Source organism: Eptatretus burgeri, chromosome 4, assembly GCF_056783735.1.
Source record: "Eptatretus burgeri isolate ZD-2024b chromosome 4, Ebu_testis_v1, whole genome shotgun sequence".
In the NCBI taxonomy this organism is placed as follows: Eukaryota; Metazoa; Chordata; class Myxini; order Myxiniformes; family Myxinidae; genus Eptatretus; species Eptatretus burgeri.
The window spans coordinates 58885195-58905443 of NC_140964.1; the positions used below are offsets into that span (position 1 = coordinate 58885195).

Here is a 20249-nt window from a genome sequence, read left to right on the forward strand (position 1 = left end):
GACGCAACCCTGGTCGCCTCTTACGACACAGGGATATGGATTGGGTTTCACCATGATTCCGGGCTGCCCTACACCCTCTCATAGCGCGGCCCAGTGCAGAACTCCCGTCCTCGAGCGATCCTCCAACCCAAGCCTCCGAGTAGCCGGATTACAGGCGCACGCCACTACGCCCGGTATTCACACGCAATCAACCAATAGACTTGAAAAATCTTCGATTTGCGCAAGTGATGAACAGACCATGTGGAAATTGTAACATGAAGAAGTCAGTCTTGCTGGTGAAGGCTGGTGTCGATCTGGGTCAGAGGACAGGTAGAACAATGAATGAAATTATCATGACTGATTGAGATGTGCTAACCATTGTGGGAGCGAGGAGAAGCTGATATTTTGGGCATAACCCCATCCACGCATCAAAAAAAAATGCTTGTTATACGTTATATGGAATTTAAACCTAGGATCTTAGCAATACAGGTGATGGATGAATATGTGTGCGTTAAACAGGCTAAGGATTATTCAAGAAGGTAAAAAAGAAAACCTATATTGTTTTGTGTTTTTACATTCACATGCAGCATTAACAACCATGTTCATAGATTGTTTTGAGTAATCTTGCGAGTTTCCATGCATGGATTTGTTCAAAAACGACACTGCATGAATTTATCGTTTGCTTAGTCATAGTTCATTACACAGTTTCCAGATCCAAGTGCCTATTTCCAAAGCAATTTGTTCTTGGGTTCCTCCAATTCTCTCTCTTTGCCATCTCTCCCCCCCACACTTCCCCAACTATCTTGCCCCAACCATTTGAACCGATTTAATGAGGCTAGGATCCTTAATTGTTTTACAGAAAAGAAACGCAAGACAGTCTTGTAAGCTGTCACCCTTTGTTTTGTTTTTTTTCAGACCGCTGTGAAGCAAATGCCAGCTTGTGGCCTCGGCCTGATATGTTTGCCTCCTTTTGTGATGTTGGAGACCAGTGACCAACATTTTCTTTGCAATGTTATCACACACCGCAGGATTAAACCCTCATTACCATTAATTAAAACACCACATAGCATTTACATTTTGGGAAGTGTGAGGTTTAGCTTTCTCTTCTTCTTTGAAGACTGGCCATGATTACAGTATTGAGGCCCGACCTTCCTGTTGCCACTACGAGCTTGAGGCCATGTGTTTCCAAGAGCACTGAGAGGCTTAGGTGACCCAAGGGAAAGATTGATTGTGCCGAGAAACCAATTAGGAAGCTGCCCTGGCAGGGAATTTCAGTTATTTTGAAATTGCATTGGTGTTTGATGTAATTTTGAAGTTTTGCCCACCCTGCATACAGGCTCAGCAGGCTAGTGACCCCTACGGCATTATTAATATGTAAAAGGTATTGAAAGGTCTCCTCAGGCTCCTACTGTGTAAAGTTAATATACAATGATGCAATCTCACTGTCAACAATTTGCAACAAATACAGTAATTGCATTGTGCACGGCTGCAAAAGAATGTTAATGCTTCCTGTCTATTGTAATGTTTTCTGTAATCCATTTTTTTTGCCTAAAGCACAAATACTTTGTCATCTCCAGGTCCTGGAAAGACCAGAACCATACCCACAGGTGATTCTGCCTCAATTTGGAGGGTATTGGATAGAGGGCTCTTCGCATCATTCAGATGCCTCTGCAGAGGATGTTTTTCCTCCGAGCTCACCATTGTCGACTCTTGAGTGGAACAGTACCGCACAGATTTACCGACAGCACTTTCTACAACAAGTGAGTCCTGCTTTCGACATCACGTTCCATTCTGGTTTATCCAACTTATCCACCTTCTTGTTTGTGTGGTGGGGATTTTATGCACCACAGATGTAAGTTTTATTTAGCCCACCATCCTAACAGTGCTCTTATTGGAGTTTATCAGAAGTGAACAACCTTGCAGTCGGTGCATATCTGCAAACAGAAGTGGATCCAATGAGGTAAAGCTCAGCTTGTGTATCCTTGTAGTAGTGGTTAACTCACTTCTGCTGGGCCTAACATTTTCTGACTGCTTTTAATCCCATATGTCATGGCTCATATAAGATGCTCACTCAGTTGTTGCTACTTTTGAAATGTAGATCTAGATTGGGTTACAGTATGTAGTAATATTTGCTTGAATGAGGCACAAGGTCATAAATTCCTCCTTGATGCATTCAAGCAGCTGACCTCTTTTACATTCTTATGTAAGAATCTTTGAGTAAACCACCTCGTGACACACACACCAACGTTTTTTTTTTTGTAAAAACCTCTTTGATCCATGAGACCCAATAATACCCATCCAATGTATCCAAAATTTGTTTATTTATTATCACTCTTTGAATCGTTTGTTGTAGCTCTTTTATTCCCTTGATATTTCTTCTTAACTGCAATTGGAGCAGAAAATAATTAAGTTAGCAATACGCTGATATTGAATTAGTGTTTCACCTGCTTTATTCCACTTGCTCTCCAGTGTTACTGCTCAATTATCTCATCGGTAACTTGAAAACTTCAAAAATCTTCCTCTCCTCCCACCTCTCACCTCTTCAGCTCTTATTTCTCCCACTACGTCTCCCCCACCCCACCCCCCAAACTGTATGGTCCACCAATACTCTAGGTCTCTGTTATAATGTCACCGGTCTTTTGTTTTAGTTTGTACTGCTGTAACTCTGGTCATGATATGCTGAACAGAAATTTTGCTCTTTCAGGATGTCTCCCATTCCTCTGCCTCTCTCACTGGCTATCTTCTATTTGGTTTTGACAGACCCCTCCCCCTGTCCTGGAGGTACTATTGCTTTCTGTGTCAGCAACTCCATTACTCACTGTCCATCGTCCATGTTAAGTACTCCGAGCTCACTGGACCTGTGACTACTCATTCCTCATTACAACCACTTCATGTTTGTCTGTGTGGTATACCATCCACCGAGTGAAGATGACTTAAATACCTCTATTTACTCTAAGATGGATCAACTCGTAACCTTGCATCCATCCCAACTCTCTGTTCCTCATCAGCAGCGACTTCACCTCCCATCATGCTGGTTGGCTGAGTGTCAGCTCTGCAACAACCAGTCGTGGCATTAGAACTGAAGCCTTCTGTGACTTTTTATCTGACCCAATCTGTAAACTTTCCAACCCACGTCTCTGGTAATCCACATCCCCCCATCTGAGCCTGGAAATGGCAAGCTGTTCATCCAATATCTCTGATTCCTTCTGATGCCCCTCTCGGCTATTCTGTCAATATTCTTGTCAAAGCTCATATATCTCTGGCTATTTCGAAGGAACAACCTCAATACTACTGAATATGGTTTACTACTAACCCTAACCAAATTGATTCAAAGGATTAAACAGCTATCTCACAAGCATCAGATATTTATTTCACCTTGGAATTCTTTCAGAGAAAGCCTTCTTTCCCTCTCTCTCTCTTTTTTTGGTGGGTGCATCCCTGGCCATCATGGCGGCTGTGCAGCATGTTTTAACTGTACTCTGTTTTCCTCTGTTCTTGCTGCTGTGTTCCTCCACCAACCACTTTAATTTCTCACTTGTTACTTTTCTTACCTTTCTTGAGAGAAGGAGAGAAACAGACAGCATAAATCTTTTCATGCAAGGGTGCGTCAGGTGACTTTTTTAGGCCTACCGTCGCACCTCCTCCTCCACCTCCTCCTGAAAACTGTTGGGATATATACTTTAATACCGAAATGGGGCATTCTCATGTGATTTTGTGGAGATAGTCAAGGCATCTTAACCTTTACAAGCACTTACATTGCCGGTGTCACGTTGACGACAAAATGTTTAAGCTGTGCTTGATACCATTTACAAAACTGTCTGACATGAAATGGCGGTGCATTTGCCAATTTGAATCACCAACGGTAGTTCTTCTGAGCGGACCTCTGCTATGTATAAAAAAAAAACTTACCACGTGTCACGGTCCACATCATCACTTTACATTGAATTCCCATCTCTTCCAATATGCACTCCAAAAAATTGCACATGTAAGGTGAGACATCTACGAACCTGGCTGAGATATAGTATCTATGAACCCGTATATAACTGCTAGTTGCATTTTGTTATGCAGTACAGTCGTTTTTTTTTTCGCATTATTGGTTTTTGGCCTAGTCTTTGAGTTGAACTTCCCCTATAATATAGAGTGAGTAGTTACCTGTTGTAGGGTTTGTTTCTATAATTAATGCCCCCAGTTTTAATGGTACCACAGAGTTTCTTGGACCCCTATGAGAACTAAACCACAATTTAATTTTTTTTTGTCTTCCCTTTTTTCTGCCAATTGCCAAGCTGTATTATGGAGCCAGCTGGGACTTTCAGAATTAAATTTTGCATCAACAATAGGAATAAAAACAATGTGGGGTTGACATTTTTTTGACCTGAAACACATTTTTAAGGAGATGACCTAATTATGGACAATTTCACATTTTTCACCATAACTCGACAAAGTTTTGCCCTGATCAGAACGATCTTGGCCTCTCTAGATAGCCTAAAGTATGGCACATTTAGACTTCATCTACATCATATCCCTCAAAGTTAAAAATCAAGGTCAAATGGTGGTCTGAATAAAATAACGTGTTTTTTGTCATCGCTCATTTTGCGTAAACGGAATCTTAAAGACTGCTTTGCCTTCCACTATGTCCTTGCATTATAACAGTGTACCTGCACTGACTTTGTGAACCTGACATTCGATTGGTGTCCTTGACCTACCTTTTTTCAGATTGTGACCCAATTAACTAAAAACATCTTTTTGATCATAACTTGAATAATTTTCACGATGTTGAGTTTTATGGAAAGATTGTAGATGTGGACACATTTTCTTAATTTACTCTCTAACCATTAATGTTGAAGGTCAAGGTCATATGGCACTCCAGAAAGAAATGGCCATCATTGGATTGTGGGTGCCATGGGAGGTTTCCCATTGGCGATCGCTTTGTGATGCTCCGTTAGTTGGGGAAAATGTAATGATGAATCTCCAACTGTCTCCATAATGTTGTCTCAACCGAACCCGTTATTAGAGAGTTTATTGAACACCTTACCCACATGCAGTCCTGAGAACAGGAGGACATAGAGAGGGTCTGTGAACGACAAATTTGATTTGTCGAGATGATGTAAAATGTCTTGATATGTTGTCCAAGTACTACTAAACGGAAGGTTTTTGAAAGCATCAAGAAGATGATTTTATTGTAGAAAAAAAACTTTTTCGGAAGTTTACCATGGTAGATGCAGCGTCTTTTAGACCACCTTATTTAACACGTTCCATTAATTCCTCATGCCTTTTGATTGTATCTTTTATGACATCCATAGAAACAATAGGTTCCCTGTTTGGAATGATTCTCAATTTTGTTTGACTGCCGGAGAGGCAGACAAACTAAAAACATTACCTTGCTTCTCTCTCTGCACTTGTGCGATTGGAATGAGATTCCATACAATTCACCAAATTCAGAGACAAAGTACTGGAAAACTGCAGATTCGTGTTCCGATTCACATTCCAATTCGTATTGCACAATGTAAGTTCATATGTAAAATTTAATCTAAATTAGATTATTCCTCGATCACAGACTGACGTCTGTAGACAGGCAGACAGACAAAGTGAACCAATTGCTTAATCCTACGTTTTGCTTTGCACGTGCAGGAAATAAACCTTGTTAACACACAAATTATTCACTTGCAAAATGGAGTGTCTTCTTCTGATGACGATGGGCAGTGCAAATGTTGTATTAAAAGAAAGCAGTTTGAATGAATTATTGCCTGAGCATGTAAAAGGTACACTCCCTCGGATGAGAATGGCTCATTTGCCTGGAGGGACCACATTTATTAATCGTTTTTTCAGAAAGCATACAAATTATTAGACTACCTTTGAGCTGCAGATGTGCTGTTATTTTCTTAATCACCAAAAAAGGAAACCTTCAACTTGTTGAAAACTGATGCTCAACTTCTTTACTTTGTATGAACTATAAATTCCTGTCCAAGTTAAAATTGCTAATCGCTTCAAGACTCTAATTGGGCACATTTGTATCTCCAGACCAGTCTTTGTGTATTCCTGGTGTATTGATATTAAACAATATGTTTTGTGTTCGTGATTATATATATATATATATATATATATATATATATATATATATATATATATATATATATATATATATATATATATATATATATATATATATATATATATATTTGTCATTATCAGAATGTTAACACTGGGCTAATTTTCTGGATCAAGAAAAGGCTTTCGATAGTGTTGACCATTGATAGTTATTTGAAGTTTTTAAGGGGTTTGGAATTGGTTTTCTTTATTTCATGCCATTAGGTTTCTGTATCACAATAATTTTAGTTTGATGAACATCAATAACAGTTTGTGTTTACCTTTTCCTGTTCACCAATATATTAGACAGGTTGCCCTCTCTTTGGGTGCCTGTATTCTCATTTTTTGAACCCTTGCTGATTTATTTGTGCTATAAACTTTCTGTATTTTCAGTGGTACCTTTTCTTAATCCTGTTGATGTCTTTGCATATGCTGATGATCTCAGATGATGTTTTATAAACTTTTGTAAAAAAATTAATTCCCAATTCAATCAAGTACTCTTCGGGAGAATTTGATCAATCCAAACAACCTCAGCCATATAGTTCCCTGGAGCTATCTTTTTTTTTCTTTTTTAAATGATTTTTTTATCAACCGCTGTCACAATGGGAACCCAACGGGTTTACGGGTCATCTAGTATTGTTTAAAAAAGAAATAACCTTCAAAAATCTTCTCGAATTGGCTGATCAGATCGAGGCAAAACTTTAAATGTATGACCGCCTTTCCATTCGGAACAAACGGGTCACACATATGACATCATGGATCACATTGTTTGGCAGCCATATTGGATTTACCCTAAAACCTGTAAATATCTTCTTCAGAACGGCTGGACATATCGAAGGGAAACTTCACAAAAATGTTCCCCAAGCCTTGGGGATACCAGGGTATTCACCAATAATTGATGTCACATGGTCTCGCAGCCATATTGGGTTGAGCAAAAATCTTTAAAAAAATTATTTCTCTTGAACCGCTTAATCAATCAACATGAAACTTCACAATTATGATCTTGTAGTGATGTGGAATATGGGATTTAAATTTCAACATGATCGGGCACATGATCTAGCAGTCAGAATTATTTGATTTTTTTTTATATGGTTTGTTTTTGATTTTTTTTTTTTTTTTGAATAAGACTCACTTGGCTGTGCCTGGATGGGTTTGAGTGTAGAGGAGTAGCAGCTCAAATGCGAATCTTATCTAGGTTCATCCTGATGACTTCATCTTTGCTTTTTGCTTGTTCAGGTTGCTTCTGATTACTTCAATACAGAACTGTACCTACTTGGTCTTCCATTTGATCTGAATTGAATTTATTTTAATCCCATTCTACATTCAATTGAATAGTAATAAACGTTGTGGGTCAGGGTCAGGTGTTCAATCAAAGCGGGGTCGCATCAAAGCAGAACGTCTTGGTAACCGGTCATCACTGCCAGCATTTATAAAGTGGCAGTTCTAATTATCTCTTATTAATTAAACATCACATCAGTACACAAACGCCACATAAAACATGTCCATGCGAGGATCTGCAATCTCTGAATGCTCTTTTTCTTGTTTTGTTTTGCATTCAAAAGTGTTTAATTCTTAATTTTTTTTATTTTTCTTTTGTGGCCTCGATTGCCTGTTGGGTTTCAAGATGCAAGTATCATTCACCTTCTTTTCCCTAATTTTTATTTTTCCAATGTTCATCCTGCAATAACTCCTGCATACTTTCACAAAGTCTGCCTTTTATACACAATGCCTTAATATTCCTTTTTAGATCATCTCTTCGAGCATGACCTAATAATATTGGTGTTGAGAGGAGAGGTGACGATCCGTCCGTCCGTCCGTCCGTCCGTCCGTCCGTTCACAATGAAGTTGAAGCGGGAGATCTGGTCATTAGTGATCCTGATAGAGGTCGATGGTACGGTCACTTTCAAGGTCACCGAAGGTCAAGGTCAAGGTCACGAGGCCTTTGAAGTTGCGAAAATGACGATTTTCAAATTCTATCTCCTCCGCCATTTCTCAAGCGATCTTGAATTTGATTGTGGCATATGAATCTATGGGACAATATCTAAATTTTAATGGGGCCGGATTTTCGATATTCGCTTTCGTTTTCGTGTCAGGTGACTTCAAATTTGGCAAAAAAATGCGAAAATGACGATTTTCAAAATCTATCTCCTCCTACATTTCTCAAGCAATCTTGAATTTGATTGTGGCATATAAATCTATGGGACAATATCTAAATTTGGTCGGGCCGGATTTTCGATATTCGCTTTCGTTTTCGTGTCACGTGACTTCAAAGTTGGCAAAAAATGCGAAAATGATGATTTTCAAAATCTATCTCCTCCTACATTTCTCAAGCAATCTTGAATTTGATTGTGGCATATAAATCTATGGGATAATATCTAAATGTTGTCAGGCTGGATTTTCGATATTCGCTTTCGTTTTCGCGTCACGTGACTTCAAAGTTTGCAAAAACTGCCCTACCTTCAGGAGGCTATATATTTTCTCTCAGAGATGACCGTCACTCCCGCACACGGGTAATTTTTATTGTCAATTCCAACAGTGTATTGACTACCCCCTGGAAAGAGCTTGTGCCAGCAGAGAATCCATGACATCCTGTCGGGTCCTTGATGTATATGTCACCTGTTCCAGACATGCTGGGGGCCTAGAGTGAAGGCTTGCACATTTTTGCTTGTCTTCCAATGTGTTTTTTTTTTCCAAAAACTCAACCTTGTTGTGACTGACAAGTGTCCCTTTTGAAGTCACTCTCAGGACATCTTTCATGTGTACATTGAATGCCAAAGATTGGTTTGGTTTTTGTAGCCCATAGATGTTTGGTCTTTGTTTTTCCTTTTGTCATTTTGTTTCGTGTAGACCTGTGTCTCGTAAGAAGTATGATTTCCAATTTGCCAGTTTTTTTACTTGCTGAAGCTAATTTGCAATTTATATTACTCGGAAGTGTATGATTTTGGAAGTCAGGCCACAAGACTGTATGCTTTGTAAAGGCCCGGTCACACCTTAACGTTTTAGCCAGCGATGGCAACGTATTAAAATGTATGTAAAACGCTGGCTGACGTTGAACTTTTGATGTTTTTTTTTTTAAGATTCGGACGTATTCATAACGAGTTGGTCGTATGCATAACATATTAGTAATGGACACAGAACGTTTCGTTGTGTTATAGATAACTTATACCAACGAATGCTGAACTTGTTGTTGGCCTACACAACCGATGCCCAACGATAGTCTAACTTCGGCATAGCGCGTTGCACGCATCGCCGACGATGTCGTGACGTAGCCTATTAAAAGGATGACGCACAACGATTCGAATCATAACTGCCGTAGAAATGGAAGTGACAACATCGCGGTCACACCTTGGCGATCTTGCCAGCGTATGCCGACCTAAGAAAAATGTGTCTAAAACGTTGGGGGCACGTCAAATACGGTATGAGTAAGTTTGGTATACGTGAGTAGAACGCTAAAGTATGCTATCATACGTCCTAGTAAGTAGAGTACGTCAAGAAATTTTAAACATGTTCAAAATTTTACGACATACTCGGCGTATGACACACGTTCCGCATGCGATGGCGATAAGTTTTACACGCGATATGCGGACGCTTACACACGTCCACAAAGGCTACTTATAAGCTACTCATAAGTCGAAACACGTCGCGGTAATGTCTTTTTTACGCGAAACTTATTTCTAACTTATGTTTGACGTGCTTTGAACCAATTCTTTACGTAGTCCCAACACACATCAACGTATGTAGACGTATTCCAATGACGTCTTCCGGTCGACAAAAAAAAAAAAAATGAACGTGTTTCTAGGTTACAACTGCCATATAAAGACGTGTTCCCAGCGGTTTTGGGAATTGGTATATAAAAATGCTGCTCATAAAAGGGGAACCCAACAGTGTTTTCGAGTTCCTTTTTGAGTCGATGTCCATGTCAGCAGTAACAGTATCAGTATCAGTATTAGTATTAGTAGTAGTATCAGTATTAGTCTTAGTAGTAGTAGTAGTTTGTTCATGTTGGCAGCAGTAGGTGAGTGTGAAGGGGAGGGTGTGGGTTATGATGGATCGTCCTTGCGTCCGCGTGTCCACGGGTAGGTTCATAGGCTGCCACTCAACGATTTAAATGGCTGCATCTCCACTATTGAAAGTAGACGCTTGCGCTCAACAATTGGATTTTTTTTACACTCAACGACTTTTAAACGGTACCACTCAACTATTTTCATTGTTTGCAATGAACGATTTAAATTGCTGTCACTCGCCTTTGTTTTTTGACGCTGGCGCTCGGAAATTTTAATCGTTTCTATTGAACGTGCTAAATCGCTCAAACCCCACTATTGAAAGTAGACACTTGCGCTCAACAATTGGATTTTTTTTACACTCAACGACTTTTAAACGGTACCACTCTGCTATTTTCATTGTTTACAATGAACGATTTAAATTGCTGTCACTCGTCTTTGTTTTTTGACGCTGGGGTTTGGAAATTTGAAGCGTTTCTTCTGAACGTGTTAAAACGCTCAGACTCGACTATTTTAAATAGACGCTGCCGATGGACAATTGGAATCATAGCCAAGCACGACATCGAAGTGTGAACATCCTCGTCATGCCGAAGAAAAGTTTGAAGAATGCTGCAAATAAGTGTCCTGGCCGTGGCCGTGGACGCTGACGCAAGGACGATCCATTATACCGACGTCTTTCAGCCTATGAGTAACTTAAAAGTAATGTCTGTCGACGTGTGGCAACGATCGCGTAACGTGCCAACAACATGTTAATCATAGGTTAGAAATAAGTTTCGGGTACACTAAACATTACCTCGGCGTGTCTCAACTTATGATTAACTTACAAGTAGCATGTGTTGACGTCTGTCAACGATCGCAGACCGTGCATACAACTTGTGGCCAGCGTAGCGGAACGTGTGAGTCATACGCCGGCATACGTCGTTAAATTTCAAGCATGAAAAAATTTGAGGACAACCAAAAAGTACAACGTTTAAAGCCAACGTACAACGACGTATGGCAGTGTTTTTCAGCGTGCTCTCAATGTTATCAAAACTTACCCATAACGTATTCAACGTGTGCCAGCGTTTTAGAAAAAAAATTCAAAAATCGGCATACGTTGGCTAAAACGTCAAGGTGTGACCGGGCCTTTAGCCTTTAAAGGTTCTCTTTGTGCTCACCTTAAATTGGAGTTTTGTTTTTCCAAGAGGTTTCTTAAGTTGTTGAGTTCATTTAGTAATGGTGCAAAGTTGAAATCTTGTGTGGGTGCAAAGTTTAAGGAAATGATTAATTTATTTTATTATATTCTTTGATCTCTTTACCTTTTCTTGATTGGAACTATGTTTGCTTGTTGATCCTTTTTTCTATTATTTTTATAAAAAAAAGGACTTCAGAAGTCTCTGTCTCTGTCTCTCTGGCTCTCTCTCTCTCTCTCTCTCTCTCTCTCTCTCTCTCTCTCTCTCTCTCTCTCTCTCTCTCTCTCTCTCTCTCTGTCTCTCTCTCTCTCTCTCACTCTCTCTCTCTCTCTCTCTCTCTGTCTCTCTCTCTCTCTCTCTCTCTCTCTCTCTCTCTCTCTCTCTCTCTCTCTCTCTCTCTCTCTCTCTCTCTCTCTCTCTCTCTCTCTCTCTCTCTCTCTCTCTCTCTCTCTCTCTCTCTCTCTCTCCTCTCTCCTCTCTCCTCTCTCTGGCTCTTTCTCTGGCTCTCTCTCTCTCTCTGTCTCTCTCTCTCTCTCTCTCTCTCTCTCTCTCTCTCTCTCTCTCTCTCTCTCTCTCTCTCTCTCTCTCTCTCTCTCTCTCTCTCTTACACTTCAACACATGTCATCCCAGAAGAGCTGCCATCTCCCATATCACAGTGGGGAAGCTGGTTCAAAAATTCAAGGATACAGGCAGTGTGTTGGACAAACTCCGTTCTGGTCGACCATCCATATCTGATGACGTGAAGGAAACTGTCATAGCAAAGGTAATAACCAGCCCGAATAAGTCAACTCGACGGCCATCCATGGAACTGGGGTTGCCTCGCAGTACTGTCCAAAAGATTCTCAAGGCGGATATATAATGTATATTCGCCTATGTTTTCAGACTTCAAAATGAATGCTGTGAAAAGGCAGTTGCAGTCAATCAGCTTGCTTTCACAACATTGAAGGCTAACTTAATTCCAAAGAGAAACTTTACATTACCAACTAAGTTTTTCAACAATTGGATGTCCATCTATAAGTAAGCCAGAAAACATATTTCTATAATCTCAAGGCTGAACTCTCAAATTAGTCAGCGACTTCCTCAAAGTTATGGTGGCACCTTGTCAAGTCGGTTTAAGGTATATTCTCCCTTTCCATCCCCTCCTTCACTGAAAATGGCATCTCAACTCGATGTTTTTCTCTAAATCTTGTGTACGATGCAGGTATGATTGATGGTACATGTCATTCAACTGGGAAAATCTCAGTCTCACTCTGTTGCTTCTGAAGAATTTTCAAACAAGCCCACTACTTATTTCCATGGTCAGCCATTGGAAAATGCAAGTCTCTTAAACTTTGAGTCCTCACCATTATCCATCACCTCTGCTGGACTAACCATACAGTGAAGATGTCCCCCAATGCTAGCAGCAGACTCGGCATCCTCTTTTTTTTCAAGAATTCCTTGAAAAATCAAAACTACTAAAAGCCTAAAAGGCCTTGGTCAACATTGCTCTCAATGGGGCATTTCAATCCCTTATGGTCTGGCACTCCAGCACCACATCTGTGTCTTCTGGATGCTGTGGAATCTAAAACACAACTTCAGGGACATATTCTGCAATTTGGCCAAAAGACGGTGCATGTTGCTGTCACAACATGAAACAGGTTAGTGGTCTGTTTTTTTGGAACTCCCGCTCCTGTGGTCCAACTGGACCCCCTGTTCTTTCTACCCTATGACCATCCACAGCTTCTCAAGGATGCATCTGTTCTTCCAGTAACCCCTCCTGCTTAAATTAACATAATCCAGGCTTTGCACCCACATACAGTTTTGTTCCTCTTTACTATGCCTGATGTTGGCTTAATGGTTAGGGTGGCGGGCTTTGGATCCGAGGGTCCTGAGTTCAAATCCCACTCAGCTGATGAATTATTACCAGGTGGGGTTAACTCGGCCTGTTATCCATCTGAGGTCGGCAAAATGAGTGCCAGCATGCTGGTATACTGTGTCGGAGTGACGACCCATCCAGGATTGTGCCCAATAGCCAGGGAGACTGCTTAAGCAGCACCAACGCTCTGAACAGAGTATGGTCCCAATCTCCTCCTCCTCCTCTTTACTCTCATTTGTGAAACCCTCTTCCATCAACTTTTCAATTTCACTCCTCCCTCCAACACTTCAAGCAGTTATTGCAGCGCCATCTCACGTCATCCCTCATCCCTAAACTCATACTCATAATATTTTTACCATTCATCCTACCTAACCCATCTCTCTTTCTTGCAGGTTATGGTATTTCCTCCCCCTCTATTATTTTTTCCCTGTTCACTCATTCCCTTGCTTATGTCCAACTGTGGATCCACTATCCAACTACCAAAATGTTTCCATTTTATCCTCCATCACCTCATTCTTCAATGAGCTTAGATCTTGTTTTCAACAAAATTATAATCTGTGATTAAATTAAGGAGGAATACTGTTCTTGGTAAAGAGGTGATGAAGGAAAATGACTGATTGCATTGCGAAGAAGCCAACAATATATTTTCCCAAACATAAGTTAAGTAAGCGTGAGTTTACCACCGTGGGAAAGAAGATGACCCTGATGTTTTGGTCTTCATCACCCTGATCTTCACGAAACTTCACCACACGGTAGAGTTTGTCAAAAGGAAGTAGCCTATTGTTTTTGAGGTCAAAAGGTCAAAATGTCCACATCGGCCAAAGGTCAATAACTTCGGTGAGATTTTTAAAATCCTCAATTTTCATCCGATTGACTTTAAATTTGAAGAGGATTTATATTTCAGGTCATTGAATTCAACGAGCCAAGTATGTTTTTTTTCAGTCAACATAGACCAAAAGGTCAACAACTCAGGTGAGATTTCTAAAATACTCGTTTTTCATCCAATTGGTATGAAATTTGAAGAGGATTTCAATTTTAGGTCATTTAATTTAACCAGCCAAATATTTTGTAGGTCAACATGGAACAAAAAGGTCAACATAGGCCCAAGGTAAACAACTAAGGAGGTATTTCTAAAATCCTCAATTTTCATCTCATTGACTTGAAATTTGAAGAGGATTTGCAACCAGGTTACTGAATTCAACCACCAATTATTTTTTTTAGATCAACATTGGGCAAAAGGACAACACAAGCCGAATATCTAAAATTGTCAATTTTCATCCGATTGACTTTAAATTTGAAGAGGCGTTGCATATTTGGTCATTGAACTCAACTACCGATCATTTTTTAGGTCAAATTTGTTGTTTGGATATTGCAAGTATCGTGCTCTGCAAGACGTCTTCTTCTTGTTATTATGTTGATTTTTCCCTTCAACCTCCTTTGCTGTACAGAATCATGTGGATATTTATTTTACAATTTAGTTGCAATAATTATTCAAACTGGAGCCACTGACATGCATACACATATCAATTATTGTACTTACGTTTCTTTGAATGTTTCTTGACAGTGACACCAATTTTGGCACATTCTTTTCAGATTTCATTCTCTAGAGTCGAGATCTTCAATAGTACATGGTCTCGTGATATAAACAATTGATTTTAGGAGTCCCCAAAGAATAAAGTCAAGTGGCATTAAATATGGACTACGTGGGAGCCATTATATCGGTCCAAGACGTCCGACTCACCTCAAAGGCATCATCTCAAAAAAAATAACAATTAAAATATTTCCAACAATTCTGAACTTTTGAAACACTCTGTATTTTGCTTGGCATGCTACTTGCTGTCCATTTTTTCAGCTTTTGTTCAAAAGCTTATGTAAGAGCAATCACCATCATCTTTTCTTACAAGCATGAAAAAAACCACTTTCAACCAACTCTAATATTAACTCTAATCAGATTAGGCACTTCTATTAAGGCCCCAAAGGTGCATGATCAGCTCTGTTTTTCTGCGTTTCCTCGAACATCCCCTTATACCTGGTCCTCCATCACTCTCAATTATCCTTCATGATTCAGCCAGAAATATGGTGGGACAGGATTTAACTTTATTTCACAATGCCTTGTGTACCTTGTTTTAACATATTGCCAACCTTGTAAAGCAAAAGTGAACAGTGTACACGTTGCCCATAAAGAAGCCAAAACTAACTTGCAATGCTTCACACATTTGCATCATTATACTGTAATCCATCTTGGTTTATACCCACCATGATGAGCACTTCATTGTTTCGTGAACTGGTGGGCCTATTGGTTCATTGGACCAAATTTTCATTGATCATCAAAGCCTTGTTGCATACCTGTCTGCTGTACTGTTATTTCATTAGCTTACCTTTCACCAAGCCCAGATGTGCTTCAGCCAGGGCGGGGATGATATGCTTATTATTATTGCCAAATGATCCGACAATTGTACACCGCTCCTTCCCAATTCCATGTCCAGGCGATGTATAACGCCATTGCCGGGTACCGAAGAAAGGGAATACTCAGTTTTCACTCCGTTTGTTTGTTTGTTTTCTTGTTAGTGGCAATATCGAAGATTTTTCAAGTATATTGGTTCGTCGATTTTGTTATTCTGTCTGTTTATCTGTCTGTCTGTCTGTTTGTCACCTACAGGTCACAATTTCAAACCGATCTTCATGAAACTTAACCACATGGTACAATTTATCATAAGGAAGAAGTCTATTTTTTTGAGATCAAAAGGTCAACATAGGCCAAAGGTCAACAACTTAGGTGAGACATCTAAATTCCTCAATTTTCATCCGATTGACTTAAAATTTGAAGAGTATATATCTATTTCATGTCAATAAATTCAACCAGCCAATTATTTTTGAGGTCAACATGGACCAAAAGGCCAACATATGCCAAAGGTCATCAACTAAGGTGGTATTTCTAAAATCCTCAATTGTCATCCGATTGACTTGAAATTTGAAGAGGATTTACACTTCCAGTCACTGAATTCAAACAAACAATTATTTGTAAGGTCAAAATGGACCAAAAGGTCAACATAGGCCAAAAGTCAACAACTAAGGTGGTATTTTTAAAATCCTCAATTTTAATCTGATCGACTTGAAATTTGAAGAGTATATATATTTCATGTCAAATAATTCAACCAGCCAATTATTTTTGAGGTCAACATCGACCAATTCGTCAGCATAGGCCCAAGGTCATCAACAAAGGCGGTATTTCTAAAATCCTGAATTTGCATCTGACTGACTTGAAATTTGAAAAGGATTTATATTTCATGTCAACGAATTCAACCAGTCAATTATTTTTGAGGTCAACATGGACCAATAGGTCAACATAGGCCAAAGATCATCAACTAAGGTGGTATTTCTAAAATCCTCAATTTTCATCTGATTTATTTGAAGAGAAGTTATTTTTCAGGTAAATGGATTCAACCAGCCAATTATTTTTTTGGTCAACATAGACCAAAAGGTCAACAACTAAGGTGGTGTTTCTAAAATCCTCCATTTATATCCGATTGACGTGAAATTTGAAGAGGATTAATATTTCAGTTCACTGAATTAAACCAGCTAATTATTTTGGAGGTCCACATCAGCCAAAAGGTCAACATAGGCCGAATTTCTAAAATTGTCAATTTTCATCTGATTCACTTGAAATTTAAAGAGGGTTGCATATTTGGTCAATGAATTCAACCACCAATTAATTTTGAGGTCAAATTTGTTTTATGGATTTTGCAAGTATCGAGCTCTGCACGACGTCTTCTTGTTGTTTGTTTTGTTTGTTTTCATGTTTATTTGTTTTCTTGGTTCTTTCTTTGTCCCGGCGATATCTACGCCATCATTTGATCCAGTAAGCTGAAATTTGTGGACAAAAGTGAAGATGTGCTTTGGCAAAAACAGGTTTTTTTTATTTTTTGTTAATCAATTAATTGTTTGATTACTTAATTATTATCGATTTACTAATTACTTATTTATTTTATTTCTCATCTAGGCATTATCTGAGGCAGCATTTGAGCTCGGAAACTGATATTTGGACATGACACTGAACAAGTGATTTGGCTATAATGAGTATTTTTGATTTATCATTTCTACATATTTCCATCATAAGTACATTAGTACATATAAACTAAGTATCATTTGTACACATTCACCTTAAAAGTACACCGCTCCCTCCCAATTCCATCTCCATGTGCTGTACAGCGGCATTGCCGGTGCACAATGTCACACGCTGGAGGATTTATTTATTTATTTGGTATGGGGGCAGTGTAGTTTGAATGTACCGCTTCTTGTGATTATTGTTGCTAATATTATTAGTACAGTATTAATTAATATCTGCTTTGTTTCAATGCAATCATTGTTTTTGTCATTTATTTTGTAATTAGAATGGCATGCCGAGGAAAAATCTATTATGTTACTCGAAACACCTTAACATGTCATGTGTTTAAAACATGGAAATTCTTCTGGGTTCTTTGTAGTTAATTAGTCTAATCAACTCAGGAGATCATGACAATCATATTGGTATATCACATTCCACCTCAAAACGCTCCAGTGGAACTCCACAAAATACACATCACATCACACACACACACACACACACACACACACACACACACACACACACACACACACACACACACACACACACACACACAACCTCATCCATTTATAGGGGACTAGCAAATACCACCCATCACCACTGATTGGAATACTAAGAGTGCGGGGGGGGGGGGAGCGGGAGGAGGGAGGATTGTGTGAGGGTGTAGAGAGAGAGAGAGAGAGAGAGAGAGAGAGAGAGAGAGAGAGAGAGAGAGAGAGAGAGGTGAGAGTGAGGATGGGGAGTGAGGAGGGGTGGGGAGTGAGGAGGGTGTGTGAGCAATCAGGGGTGGGAAAAGGGAGGGCAGAATGAGGGGAGGAGAGGAAAGGTAGCATGAGGGGAGGGGAAGGGAAGGCAGTGTGAGGGGAAGGGAAGGCAGCATACCACGGCGTTATCGGGGCAAAAGTGCTTTCAATCGATTGTGAAAGCGAACTTGTGGCTGTTGCAGACTTTGGTTGCTTTGAATCCGCATTCTCAACAATTACTAATCGATACTTTCTCTGGTATATGGTTTTCAATTGCTTTAGCATATTGGACATATTAATGTCATGAGCAAGGTCGATTGAACAAAGTGAGCATGCAACTCTCGGACTGTCTTCTTTCCTGAAATAGTTCCAAACTGCATTTCTGGACCTTTCGAATGACATGTTGTCAAAACTGTATCAGTTAATGTATTGCCTACTCATCCGTCAGCAAAGCAATCAGCAGACTTTCCCAGCCAACTCCAAATGCCTTGCTATTTGTTTAAAAGGAACACGCCCTTGGGGCATGTTTAGTTTGCAAGTGACTTGCTTTTGCTGCTACATTGCAAAGAGGATGCCCCAGGGGCATGTTCCTTTTCAATTATTACATTACCAGACCATGTGTAACCTGGACATTCCCAACAGGGGCGAAACAATATTCCCCAAAAAAATGTTTTTTAAATGAAGTCGGAATTACTTGGAATCGACGTCAATTCCAGTTCACTTCCCGATTCCATGGTTGGAATTGAATACTTTGGAATCTACAACCCACCATTATTAAGCTCTCAAGCAAGAACTCCAATGAAATGATTGATAAAGAGTGGCTGGCTGGGGTCATACTAAACACCATCCGGAGATGTCCGGAGTATCAAACAATGTGCAAATTGTACAAATTAACACTTATATATTTTTTTAGCAGTGGGAGCCGTTGCTAAGTTCAATACCGCAGTTTAAATTTTGAAAATCGGTTCAGGTTAAGAGATTTCAGTGCTTATCGCATTTCAGCTGTAATGCTTATAAATGCTTATCAACTTCAAAAAGAGAGCTCAGATAAGATCAAATACTATTTTATTTCTTTCTATTCTGATTCTACTCTCATCCTTTTCTTTTTTTAAACACTCCTAATGCTCCATTGATGAGTGTGTGTATATTTTTATATCTTCTTCTTCTTTCGGCTGCTCCCATTCGGGGTCGCCACAGCGGATCATCCGTATGATCCGCATAGTGATTTGGCACATGTTTTATGCCGGATGCCCTTCCTGACGCAACCCTGCTCGCCTCTTACGACACAGGGATATGGTACACCTATTTTAACCGGGGTATACACCGGCCTAGTATACTGGTACTCATTTCGCCGACCTCGGAAGGATGACAGGCTGAGTCAACCCCCTGGTATATTAATTCAGTGGCCCAACGGGGCTTGAACTCAGGACCTTTTGGATCCCAAGCCACTGCCCTAACCACTGCGCCAACACCAGGCTATGTATATTTTATATATATATATATATATATATTTATATATATATATATATATATATATATATATATATATATATATATATATATATATATATATATATATATATATATATATATATATATATATATATATGTATATATATATATGTAGATAGATATAAACATTGCATTTCATGTTAGAAATGAATAAACTCTTCACCCCACTTGAAATTAACTCTGCTGATGTTCCATTGCAGGAACATCAGAACTATTACTCCAATGATCCCAACCTGGGCGTGTTGATTTTCTCTGTGAAATATGAGGATTCAGATGATCAGGAGCATCTTCGACTTATCTTACGGTGACTGCCACTCAAACACCATCTGCAACCTTAGCCATCAGTAATGAATATACAGAGTAGGCTGATTGGAAACTGAACAATCCTCATAAAATCTTTGTACTTTTATTCTGCTTTACCTCTTGCACTGATGACAGTAAAAAATAAAAATAAAACTCATGGCACAATGATGTGGTTGCAAGGCAATAAAGAAAGACCTAACAATGTAATTCCCCTGAATTGTTGTGATGATGTGGGCCAAGGGATATATGATGTGATGATGTGGGCCAAGCGATTATAGAAATGCTGAATTGTTGGTGATTTGTGCTAGGTAAGCCCCTTCTGGTGAAACCCCTTAAATTCACTCACCTCTCACTTCCACTCAATTGTTTCTCTTTTTTCCCCACCTATGGAACCAACTTCCACAGTCTTTTCAATCTCAGTCTCATTCTACCCCCATTAGCCCTCTCCAGCCCCACCTCTTTCTGGGTTTCCAGTTTTTCCTTGCACTTCTGCGA

General features: G+C 39.5%; 1 protein-coding gene and 1 pseudogene across 28 annotated transcripts in view; one reads left to right on the plus strand and one right to left on the minus strand.

Moving 5' to 3' along the window:
* Positions 1 to 20249, plus strand: part of RAP1GAP (RAP1 GTPase activating protein) — a 461763-nt gene that overhangs the window by 382710 nt on the left and 58804 nt on the right. For 26 of the 28 annotated variants that reach the window (XM_085878239.1, XM_085878236.1, XM_085878237.1 and 23 more), the window contains 2 exons: positions 1557 to 1739; positions 19652 to 19755. In XM_085878239.1, the coding sequence (XP_085734365.1) occupies positions 1557 to 1739; positions 19652 to 19755 (287 nt within the window). Of the gene's footprint in view, positions 1 to 894; positions 1740 to 1862; positions 1940 to 19651; positions 19756 to 20249 lie in introns of those variants that run through there. The other 2 variants (XM_085878264.1, XM_085878262.1) reach the window with 2 other exon arrangements.
* On the minus strand, positions 35 to 175 carry LOC147028136 (signal recognition particle RNA; annotated as a pseudogene).